At 35.9% G+C, this 13275-nt stretch overlaps 1 protein-coding gene across 1 annotated transcript in view; it reads left to right on the top strand.

Annotated features, from left to right (window-relative positions):
- The window catches only part of RNF180 (ring finger protein 180), a 76166-nt gene that overhangs the window by 55632 nt on the left and 7259 nt on the right, over positions 1-13275 (top strand). The window contains 1 exon segment of the mRNA XM_050913529.1: positions 977-1102. Coding sequence (XP_050769486.1) covers positions 977-1102 — 126 coding nt within the window.

Genomic DNA, 13275 nt, shown 5'->3' with positions numbered 1-13275 from the left:
GTTCACAAAAAGCTTAGCTGTCTCAAATTTGCGAGAGAAAAAGATTTGATCCTTTCATAAAATATTGATTATTGAAAAAATATGTACAATTGCAATGAACCAGGTAAAGTAATAATACATAAGCCTTTTCAAAGATCTGTGAAGAGCCTTTTCATTCTTTTAAGGTACAGAAGAAATTATGGTAGTGGCTGCTATTATTAGTATTTATCTGGAGCCATGGTGGTTTGAAGGGCCAAAATGGGGGGGTTTGAAGTTTTCCCTGTTAACTACTAGCTTGGCAACTCTGTCTATCAGCAGATCACTTCTTTTCTGTGGTAGGAAAATATAGTTATTTTTAAATTGTTTTCCATTGTTGTATTGCTATGGATGGGTTAGTTTAGACAGTTTTGAGTTGCAGTCCATGTAGATATTTCCCCAAATTATATCTCAAGAAGCTGATGATTTCTTGAGATTAATGTTATGTCAACTCTTGCAATATGTCATTAATCATTCTACAAATGTGTTCTTAATTCTTGTTAATCCACAACATTTAAAAAATCTCCAAAAAATTTTCAGATGCTTCCCCTCTCCTTGCATTACTTACTGTTACTGAGTGATGGTGTTAAACAAAAAACAGTATAGACTGAGAATTAACACTACAGTCAGTTTGATGTCATTTTCATTCATAGAGGTCATCATAGTTTTGTAAGTTAAATAGCCTGATTTATTATATACTTCATTTTGCTAGAATTTGACATCATCTTCCTAAATGCTTTTTTTCAGAGGAACAGAATCAAAACAGCATGTTTAAGACTTGTTCTTGCTATATCTGGAAATGCTTGGGTTTATGTGATTTTAAAACAATCTAAGAGATGTTATAATCAGAAAAAGGATTACACAATAGATAAGGCATTTTTATTTTATAGTATAAATGTCTGCAAATTATCGCTATATTTACGGCATTGATGTGTATGTTCTTTCCTATTAATTATTGTAGAACTGAACAACTCTACCAAATCTTTTTTCCCTATGGAATATTTGAAGTTAAAAGAAAATTTTCAAAAATCAAATTCTGCAAAATGGCCTCTACCAAGCTGCAAGAAAGCCTTCAGGGTTTTTGAAGGTAAGTTTTTTAATTTTTCCCTAAACTTCACTCAGTCTTGTGTGTAATATTTGAAAATAAGTCTCTAGCTAATACATGCTATAGGAAGTCAGAGATGGATGGTTATTAAAGTAGAGCTGAGTTAAATTCTCCTGGGTGACTCATACACAGTGCTCTGAATCTAAAGATAAACTGCAAATTGTAAAAAGACAATTTGTGTGTGTACCTTTTTATTTATTCTTAAATCTTTAATTTTGTGCACATTATCAGGATAATTGTGTGTAGTTTCCTGTTTGGAAAAATTTGTCTGCATAGTGGAATAGTCTTTTATGAAAGAAGTAATATAAAAAAGTTGGAATAATATCATATGTATTATTCTGTATTGCTTGTTTTATACATATGAAATGGAGTAAAGGGTGTGGGTGTTTTAGCTTTGTTTTCTGCTTACTATATGAAGAACGCTTAGTCCTCTTGTTGGTACTTTAACACTTAAATATTTACATGGTTATTAACTGGTTGTTAACTGAAAAACATTTAAGTTAGATCACTGAAATGTGGGATTCGCTGTTTACCCATGTTTCCCTGTTTTCAGTCTAATGGCCTTTCTTCACCAGGCCTCGTCTACACTTATGTATATACTTACTTTCTGTAGTGCTGAGTCTTGCTAGCAGATTATTTTTCCTGTTTGTAAGAACAATATAGATTGCTTCTAGAAGTATGTGGAAAGAATAAAACAGGACATCCTTTTTATATTCCTTTTGTGAGTCTACCCAGTCCTTTCTACAGGTCAAATCTGATAAATTCTGATCCTCCACTTCTAAAACTGTGTCACACAAGGTCACAATTTGATACTGAAAATAACAAGAAATGCTCCTAGCTATCAAAAATGAGCAGACTTGAGAAGTTTGAGGACTGGTAGATCATCTTTGGTATTACTCAGAGGGGAAGCTGTTGGCAGGAAAAACAAAGATGAGTATTCCTTTTCTCTAACAGCAGTTAATGTAGTGTGCATGTTGATGCTGAGCTTGTTGGTTTATTGTAATACATTATGTATGTGACATAGTTCATATATGTTCCATAGTGTCATATGAATTATGTCTTTCATAAATATGAAAAGCTACCATGCTGAGCTTTGTATGAAACATAAATAATTAAAAATAAAAGGAAGATCTGGAGAGGTCATACAGCTTCAGTATTGTGCTACCTGAAAATTAGGTGTGTCATTCCACAAAGGTAATTCAGAATACTGGATTTATGTGTCTCCAAAGGATAGCCTAAAAGTCCCACACTGAATGGGAACATGATTAGATCTACTTAATAGGAAACCCAAACCACATAACTGTCTGAAACTTTGTCTTTGGCTTCTTAAATATGAGTGTTGCTACCATGTCTCTCTCTTCTGACTTTTTATTTGAATAAAAGCTACTGCAGGTTTTGTGTCCGTTCAAAACACAAGTGTATAATATTTCTTCCTGGACTGCTTTTTTGGGCTTACATCTAAATTGTGCTTGGCAGCATCTAAAGTTCCATATTTGGTTTTCTTAACTTTGCTTATGTTCCGTGCCTCAGGAGGCTCTCAGGGACTTTACAAGCATAGAAGACTGAGCATACTGGCAGTAAAAGACTTCTGACACCATAATAGATGCCCTCACAAATGCAAACCCTAATATCACTGAGAACAGTAGGGGAAAAGAGGCTACTTAGGTTAATTTTTGTTTAATTAGGAAGGTAACAGCCTAATAAGATGTTAGAGTTGCAGAAGGCAAAATATAAAGAATGGGAAGAACAGAGTGGGTACATGAGTAGAGTGGCTGGAGTGAAAAGGGATATGATTACAGTGCTTAGAAAGCAATGAAAACCTGGTTTTGAATGTGAGACTAACTGCCTCTTTATAAGACAATACTGCGTTGTCAAAGAAGAAATTCTGTGGCCCTGTTAGAAATGCATATGCTCTTTTGTCTAGTTCATATCCAGCAGGTTCAGTGGTCAATGAGAATCTAGCAGCTCTTTTCAAACTTTGTATGATTCCGGTTTTCTGTATGACAAAACCTCTTCCACAATATTATTTTACTACTCTGGATGTAAAAAGGGTAAACTTTGAACAGTAAACCCCTCATTAGAGATGCTAGACCTGATAAAATCAGACCTCAGAATTATATTGGGATGCAAAGAGCGAAAGATGGCTGTTGAGAAGCTTAGATTATATAGAAGATTTATCAGTTTGACCTAATTTAGACTTTCTGAACATTGCAGGACTGCTAGATAAAATCAAATGTCTTTTCTTTTTCCTTACTTTTTTCCCTGAACTGATTCACTGAGCTAAACAGATTTTGTAATCAATATGTGAGTCTTCTTTCATATGAGAATTTCCACAAGGAATGTAAAATTATCTTCTAACTAAAAAAAAACTTCAAACATCCGTAGCTTTTGAGTTTTTATACAAAAAGTAAGAAACCTCAGCACTGTAGCACTTTTGTGCTTTCAAGCTGATGAAAATTGCTCCAGAGCAGCTTGTCCTTACACTGCACTGTATTTTTTCCGATGAAAATCATTAACAGAATTCCGATTTGTTTCATAAACATTACATATGTCATTGCTCTGTATATGATATGTTCTATTTGGTCAAGGATAGGTTAATGATAAAATGGAAATGCTATTCAAGAATTAAAGCCAATCTTTTTTTACCATTCAGATTTTTAATATATGTGAAAGTTAACAAGCTAATTTTAAATATTTTTCTAAAATGTCTTCTGTTTTACATGAGATAAACAAAGATATTACATTAGTTATTGTTTTGAGTATTGGTTACTTTTAAAAAATGTAATTGCACAATAGAAATAACATCTCAAATAATGGTTTCCTTAAATAGATTTAAAAATAAATAAATAGTGTAGCTTGAATAGGATAGTTAAATAGCAAATATGCTCGATTGGATCCTGTTATCATATATTTATAGTTTAATAACATCATAAGTGTAGCCTTTGCATGCCATTAAATTGGAGTTGCATTCTATAAACACTGTACAGTCACAGAAAGTTCACAAACCTAAGGGTAAGTCTCCAAAAGTAATTTGATACCAGAAATGTGGACTAAAAGAAGTGATACAAATCATTTAAATTGAAAATACGATACTTAGTTTGACAGTGACTTTGGTGTAGTCGAGTGCAGGAATTAAAAAAACAGACTGAGACAGTTAGTGCCCTGGGCATAAAAGGGTTATTTCAAAACCTTTTGCATAAATCTGAGATAGAAACACATTGAAGAGACCAGAGATAAAGGATAGAGTAGTCAAGATAGTGATGGTAACATTGTAAAAGAGTGCTGGCTCTCTGCATATAGAGGAAGCTTGTAGATATGCCTGAAGATAAGTACCTAGCTAGGTGTTCAGAATGAGAGAGGGGGATTATGAAACCTCTGAGTTACAGTCCTTGGTGACTATTTCAAGATATAATTATTCCTAGGCTAATAGGAAATTCCCTACGACTGTTTTTATACTAACTTTTTTATTTAAAATATGATGATTAAATTGAAAGTAGGAAAACCTATTTAGAAATACAATAATTATTTTTATCTGTTTTTTTTTTAAATGCTTAATCTAGAAAACATTCCCTCAATATTGCATGCAATGAAATCTGTGCTAGTTCTTTACTGATCCCATCTGTTTAGTGGCTATTGACTTCTGCATCAGTTTACTGATTGAGTTGTGGAACCATGCAATGCTTCTTCACCAGAAGGTTTTCTTTTTTTTAGCCAGGATCCATCAGATTCTTCAGTATAGTTTCTGGAATCACAAAAAGCTAATTTGCACACATGCGTTTCTCACAAGATGCATTTAGTCTACAGTCTTCACAGTAAGTGAATTTTCTGCCTCAAGGAGACACACATTACTGGGAAGTGTTGTCTTTGAGCATCTGTTATGCCTATAGTACACTGAGACAGAAAACACAGAATCCAAGCACTGCTGGTTGAGTATGTCTTAGGTCAGCTGCACTGATGGTGACTTTGTCATTTTGCTCATTTGTCAGCGCTTGGACCCTAACACTTGCACTCATTTTCCTTCCCCACAAGTCCTTTCAGCTCCAATAGGACACTGGTAAGAAACACAAGACTGATTTCTTGATTCCAAGGTCCCACTTGGGTCCCACAGAGCAGCTGTGCTCTGACTAGCCTTCAAGCCTGCACTTCTGCACCTCACCAAGCAGAAGTGAATCTGAAAGAAAAACAAAATGAAATGGAAGGGGAACTTTAAGGTACAAAGGACAGTACCACAGAGATGTCTTAAGCTTCAGCTCTGCTAGCACTGCCACTTTCTGTCACTGATGTTTTGCCAACAGCGTTAGTACAAAGCATTGTGTAAGTATGAATAGCCTTGTTTATCTTTTAAGCTGTTTTGCAGAGGCTGTTCTTTAGAGACTTCTTCAGAGCCACAGTCCATTGGAAAAGATATTTCATAGCCTTTTCCCAGTCCTGAAGACTGCATCCAGAGCTAACCTGTGTAGGAGAGTGATACACCTCTCAGAAATTATAGCTGCTCAGTCATCTCTATTGGTTCATCAGTGCATTGAAGGGAGTCAAATTCTAGCTAATCTGTATGTGTCATCAGGATTGCTTGTTTCCATTTAACCATGATATTATAAGACTGCTGTACCAGGAATATTGATAGCTATAATTATGCAACACCAAGGGTTGTGATAGAATGGCCATGGCAAAAAAGCATACTGTAGCCTTTCCCCGTATATTTCTTGACATGTCGCCGAATGGATGTTAGATGGGCATCTATAGTTCTGCTTAAGGAACCAAGTGTTCATACTGGCTGGTAAGACAAACTGAGCCGTGGTCTCACAGCTGTACTGGAGGGACGCAAGTGAACTTGTAGGGGAGTTAGAGGTATCGTGCTTTTCACCCTGCAGCTTACAAATTCCATAAGTCTTTTAAGAAGATTCTTTTCTGAAGATGCTTGAAAAAACATAGCTGTGTTCAGGATAAGAGGGAAAGTCCTCTCATCCATTAATAGCTGGTTAAAAGATACCAAACAAAGGATGGAAATAAATGATTCATTTTTCTCACTGGAGGGACATTAGCAGTCTGGTCCTAGATGGGTATATGGTACAGTTTGTACTATCCAGCATATTTGTTACTAGAAATGGAGGTGATAACATTTGCTTACGGTACTGAAATATTCAGGATAATAAAAATGAAAGCCAAGTGCAAGCAGTGGCAGAAGACTGTCATGGTACAGAGTGATCTTCAGCAATGTTTACATTTTTTTCCTTTCATTGCAAAAGGAGGTAGTAAACTGGAAGAGTACAGAGAAGATAAATAAGAATGTCAGTTTTAAATTACTTCCTGATGAGGAATATGTAAATAGACTAGAATGCTTCAGCCAAAACAAGAGATGACTAAAGAGGGAGGATGATAGAGGTAATTAAAATCATGAGAGGCATGGCAGAAGTGAATGGGCTGCTGTTATTCACTGTCTTATAATAAAAGAACTAGAGGACATTAAATAAAATTGTCATTACCCTAGAGCACGGGTTCAAATAATGGCAGATTCTTGGAAGAAAAATGGAATAAAGTGTACTAAACTCAAAGATACCACATTTGCCTGTGGAGATCCTTGAACTGCAAGTCCCTGGGAGCTAATACAGAATACCAGGAAAGTACTGCAATATGCTTGCCCTGTTCTTACATTCTTCCCTTGCCATTCACCAATTCCTCATTGTTTGAACTTGTCAGAGAAAGAATGATAGGGTAGGAAGACCTTTAGTCTATTCTTAGTATGCCTATTCTTATGAGGTATCCTACAATTTGATGGCAATGGTGTCTTCCGTTACAATTTTACCTTAGGCATCATAAAAGGATTTTATGTATTTATCAAATAAGATTACATAAATATTTATTATTTGCTCTCTAAAGACAACTGAGAAAATACATAATGCTAGTTAAACCACGCTAGGTAAACTTCGAATTAGTAGCTTTTTGAAGTGGTAGTCTTTCATCACAGAATCTCTTTAGAGCATAAAATATCTCTTGGTCTTAATTTTTTATGTTTTATGTAAGATTCTGCTGAGACTAGTTCAGGTTATGACACCTGTCTGTGAACAAGTGGGAGCAAAGATGCCTTCTGTCTTCATCACTGACAGGATTAGGAAGTCTCTTTCTATGCATTTTAGTGGAAGTGGGGAATGATCCTTGCCAGCTATGCCAAATAGAATGGCAAAAAGATGGATCACGGCCACTGAGCAATGACCAGTAAAATTGGTTATATTCCTAATTAGCTGTGAACTAATTATGTTTAGTAACGGTTATGTCAGACATGCTTCCCCAGCACACTCCCCCAATCCACTTAGAACTGAAATGCACTGCATAAGAGAGCAGTTTCTACTGAATTAGCCCCTAAAGAGTCTCAACTCTGCTCTTATGAACACATCGTACCTTGAAAGTTAAGTTTGCCTGGTGTTTAGTCCTTTGATTTGATGGCTCATAGAAATCCCATTTACTATAAGAGTAACAAAGAATTTTTGGCTGAGAATAGATTGTGGCGATATCTGTTGGCTTCATCACTATCAATGAGTTAATAGAGAATAAAGTAGGACGAATACGTACATTGTTTCTGCTACCTAACACGCCTGTGATTTCTGTTTCATATGTCTGTACCAGTGGCACAGATAGATCCACGCCATTCCAAAATTTGGACATGGACGCGAGTTCAGTTTGATCCTAGAGCACTTACTGGGTAGAAAACTGCTAGGGTTTCTGGAGGAATATGGTACTTGCCTAGCATAATTATAAAAAGTGAGGCAACATTTTTTGGGCAAGGCAGAGTTTTGGAGACCCCTAAAAGTGAAAACAAAAGCTGAAATTTGAATTTGATGAAGGACAAAAGAGGAAGCATGAAAGCACTCAAGGTGACATATGAGAAGAATAAGCACAAAAAAGTGGTCGTATTTTTATTAGATCAGAGCCAGATTAAGCATACCTTCTCAAAGAAGCAAGAGATGGGCAAACAGCAGAGTAAAGTCAGGAGACTTTTGGTGAATACCTTAGCTGAGTAGATAAAGATGGATGTTTGAAATGGCATCAGAAAAAGTCAGAGATAACCATGATTACACATTTAATGAACAATTAAAGGAAGGATTTTTTAACAGTTCATAAACATATTATTTTAATTTTAAATAGCTTCTTTCTTGATAACCTTTTAACCTTTCACTTTTCTTTGTGAAAATCTAATTTTCTGTTGAACTTATATAAAGGCTTTTCAGACAGCTCTTTCCCTAAAACCTTGGTCAGCTTCCTAAAAACTGGTTAACTACTGTCAGCATCAGAAAACTTTCAGTTCAGAAAAACTGTGCCAGCTTTCTCAAGATATGGTCTTGTGCTTTGTACTTTTCATTCTCTGGAGAAATTAATATTTGTTTTGTTCGCTCAGATGGGAAGTAGGAATTTTGGGGGTTGACATTAGCTAAAGCTGAATATGAATTTGTTGGAAGACAATGGCATAGCTCCAAGATAGGTCATTCACCAGTTTCTCTGGAGGAATTAAAGGAGGCATGTTGCCAGACAGCTAGATTTGCAAATAAACTAAATGCTTTGTGTAGATACACACAGCCTTGTCTTACAAAGGGGTGTGGTGAGGCCCTAGCATGCCTATCTTGTCTATTCCTTGTGACCTTTGCTGTCAGACTGACCTTGTCTTAAGACAAGTAGAGCCAATTCATGAATTTATTTTTGAGAAAGTATGTGCATTAGTGTTATCTTATGGTGTTCCACTAAAATTGGCTTAAAACATTAAAGCCTTAAGCACTGAAAGGCTTGTGGACAGCAGCATATAACAAAACTCTGCAAACTTTTTGTTCAATGATCTTTAGTATTAAATTAATATTTTTTTAACAATATAGCAATCATGCAAGTCAAGGAATAAGCATCTGAAGAGAATTGAGCAGCATGCCAAGTAGCATTCACACTGGAGACAAGCATTGATATGAGATCTTTTTTAATGCTATTTTATACTTATGCAATCATCTTGAGCTATTATATTAAGCCTACCTATAAATACCAATAGCTTTTGCCTCTACATATTTTGTATGGTAGCAGTCCAAACAAATGGAGCCTGAAGGGATATAAGTAGTTAGGGGGAAGTTGTAGGGAAGAATGAAGCTAGAGGGAGGTGATGCCATTACAGCAAGAAGATACAAAAGGGTGAAGGCTCTTACGATGACAATTTAGCAAGAGTTGCTGGCAGCTGAAATATAGTATTTGATCAGCTGGGGAGATGGCAAATGTAAAGAAAACATAAACTTGCAACATGTTTAGAAATGTTCGCTGATAAAAAGTAGGAACAACAGAAAAGGGTGTTGATGATGAATAGAGTTCGAGACCATGATGAGTAAGAGATTTAGTGAAGAGAGAGTGGAAGAGAAATGGAAAATAGATAAAAAATTAATAAGAAAATTCATAAAGTTAGAATATTCTGAATACTTCTAAAAATTATTTTTCATATGGATTATTGGTGCACATACCACGGAAAGTTAAATACTTCAGGTTACTGTTTGAGATTCCCTGGTTTTCGTTGTCTGCACTGTCATGGCAAGGAGCGAAGTTGTCCACAGGTTAAATTCAATGTTAAGATACAATTTATCTGCATGCAAATGTGAACAAAAGTGATTACAAATCCCCATCTTAAAGGCAAATGTATGAAAATTACTGTAACTATAATATGCATGTCATCGATATACATGTAGAAAACTTACCTTTAAAAATAAAGGAAGACATTTCATGGTCTATAATGTACGCAAACGGTGCATTTAGATCCATGACATGATCTCGCAGGGAGACCATGGAGCTTCGTTTCTTGGTATCAGTCATCAAGACTATATGGACTGCAGTCAGAACAGGTATGGTGACGGGGAGGGCAGTTGAAGAAGCCAATGTTTCATTTATTCACAGAGCTAGTTTGCACCCTGAAAAACAAGGACATACATTTCAATTACTGTATATTATTTTTATTTCATCTGTATATTATTTTTATTTCATCACCCTTAATTGAATTTTGAAATAAAGTGGTTTTGAATTAGGAGAGTAGGTTTTGCTATAAATCACTTTAAAAAGCTGTTATATGATGTCCTGCTTGTTGGGTACTTAGTGTGTTATGGTTTAGGGGAAGAAAGAAAAAGCAAACAAATAATTCACTTGGTTACTTAAAAAAAAAATCTGCTTGCAGACTGGCTATCAAAATTCCTTCACGGCTTCCACAGTCAAATGACTTTTACATTGTGAAATGGGAGATTACTCCTGTTTTAGTATGCATCCCAGCACTTAAACTAGCCAGTTAGCTTGTGAGTATTGATAATTACAGAATAATCACAGATGTTTGGACAGAGTATGTTTTTTAAGCTCATTCTGCCCTCCCACAGTCCTCTTGCTTCTTGATTCATTTGCTTCCAGGGAAATAAACAGCCCAAGATAGAAAACAGGAGTGGTTTTAGTTTTGCTTTGAATCTATGAGAGGGACTGTGCACAGTAGTCATTGAATATTTCTCATAAAATTGGTAAATAGATTTCATATTTAATAAATCAGCAAAAATGATAGTTATGCAAAATACTCAATGTAAAATGTGTATGTATGCATTTAATGTGGCTTTATGAATTTTGTCATTCATTTTTAAAGCTTTCTTTTGTTTTCTTTTCCAATAACCTGATTCTTTGATAAGATATACTAGCTAGCTTTATGGTTTGTGTTTCAATCGGTAAAAGCTGAATTATTAGTCTATAAAATAGCAAAAGGTAACTGCCTTCACACATTTTTATTTGGTTATTTACTTAATATTCAGAATGTCATTGTTAATTTATGGCAGAGATGCTATATCTATGTCTTAGAATTCAAACTAATGGTAGGAACATGCAAAAAACTTCAATTATAAATAATCCTCACTGAAATCCAATAAGCTGTATTTGAATGGAAAAAAATCTCATCTTCATTTCCTATCCAGAGTAAAACTGTCAGATCCCTTTGTCAAGTGTAAATATTTGTAATTTTGATTGAATGAAATTTACAGTATTTCACAGAGGAAAAAAACTTCAAATGAGAAGTTGCCTCCTCTCTGTCCTGAAGGCCTCAGAGGTGTTAATTACAGTGATTAACAATAAACAGTCCAAAGACATGCTGAATTCAAGTACAGCTTTTATGTATTGATATGTAGTATATAACCTTAAATTCTGGGTTTATTTTGGTTGCATATCTCCGTAGAAAAAGTCAGAGACTAGCTACAAAAAAAAGGAATAGATGATCATATTTATAATCTTGAAAATAATACGGAAAGTTAGAGCAGTATGAAATAAATATTTGTAAGAACTGTAACTGCTACAAGAAATTCTATGAATTTTTTTTTCTTCTTCTTTTAATTGCTAAGTGATGTCTGGTTCATTTGTGTATATTCTCTTCCCAGATCCATGTAGGATTTATAAAGTTTTGAGAGAGTAGAGGTGATTCTTATATATAAGTGCCAATAGTTCTGCTGATTCTGATCAGCAAGAAGCATTATTTGCCTGGTGGTTGGTTCTGCAGGGCTGCAGTTTTTATAAGCTTTTTGCTTCGACAGATTAAATGTATGTCAGTTAGTGGCATTACCGTATTTTGGAATTTCTGCATAGTTTTGTCTGTAACATGATGTTCTTTTTCTTATGTCAAATGCCTTATGAAAGTCACAAAACAAAAAGCTAGTTGTAACAGTGGAGAACAGTGGTTCCTAACCACTCTGCCTTATAAAAGGAGTGCCCCTTATGCAATCAAATCTTGTGTCCCATATGAAAGGCTTCAGGACATGGCTGTTTCAGATTTTCACAGTAATCAGTTGCTTTTCTAGACCCTTTGCAGACAACATTCTTTGACATCTTGAAAAGCAGTTACTGTGTATTCCCCGCTAAATTGCCTGCATGCTGGTGATTTGTTCATGTACAGAAGGACTCTGTATCGTATGCAGAGTGAGTTCAGTAAATCACATTTTATGCACGTGCAAATAACTGCTTACACACAATTTACCTCTCTGGGACTGTCGCAGACTTCAACACTTAAACCAAAAACCCTGCAAAAGTCTTATAGCTAGTAAGACAGACATCATAGTGAATATAAAAATGGTTTCAGATAAGGATTATGTCCAGCTTAAGTACCTTTTACATCCAGGTTTTCTAAAGCCCAACTGCTAGCAGACAGTAGGACTTGGATTTTGGGGATGGAAAGGAATGGACAGATGTTTAGGCCATCATTTAAGTTTAGTCACACATGGATATAAGGTGCTGGCAGCCAGTGAGAGCCCACAGGTGAAATCAGAAGGGCAAGAACAGAGAAATATTCAAAGAGAGAAGAGAGACAGTGAGAGGAAGGTAAGAGTAGCATAGCAAGGGAAGTTTGGGAAGATGATTGGATTTTGCAGTGAGAAAGGCCTTGAAAGGTGATGGTAGTTTTAGCATAGGAAAGCTGGAGGTTCTGGTGTGCATCCTGGGGCAAGAGGAGTTTGGAATTTGAGGGCGCTCTCTAGAAAAAAATGAGATTTTGACTTCTGAGACAATAGGTGTGTGGAGCTGAAATATCTGAGGCAGGAGGGTAGGGAGGTTTAAGCTTTTCATGCAGGAGAAGCAGAAAAGCTAAAACGCTGGATATGAGAAGGATGGTGATGGGGTTGAGTGGCCTTGGTTTGGGGAAGGAGCTGGATGCTTTGGGGACTTGAGTGTGGTGGAGGACTTGAGACTGAGTTAGAGCTTGGGACACAAGATTGAGAGTCAATGGGACATGCTTGCAGGCATTCACACAGGATAAGTGCCATTCTCTCATAAAACTCTCTAGTAGTATATGCTTTTTTCTTTGTTGGAAATACAGCTCTCATAGCTCATTTTAACTAGCAAATCTTGCAATTTAGCTATTATACTAGCATAACCAGAATATGATGCTGCATGATGTGCATACAGGAGAAGGCTGGTGTTTATGCAAGATGTTTGGGATGATACCTTGTTTGTGAAAGCAGTATAAAAACACTGTATCCTTGAAAGAAGTACAGAATGCTGGGAAATTTTGGCCCATTTCTCCACACTGTCATCAGGTCTGCAGATAACAACAAGTTGGAGGACTGGTTGGTAGACTCAGTGGCAGGGCTGCTATTCAGAGAGACCAAGACAGGCTGGAGAAATGGCCGAAACAGTAA

This window comes from Gymnogyps californianus, chromosome Z, assembly GCF_018139145.2.
Source record: "Gymnogyps californianus isolate 813 chromosome Z, ASM1813914v2, whole genome shotgun sequence".
Classification (NCBI taxonomy): domain Eukaryota; kingdom Metazoa; phylum Chordata; class Aves; order Accipitriformes; family Cathartidae; genus Gymnogyps; species Gymnogyps californianus.
This window is presented reverse-complemented; position numbering and strand designations above follow the sequence as displayed.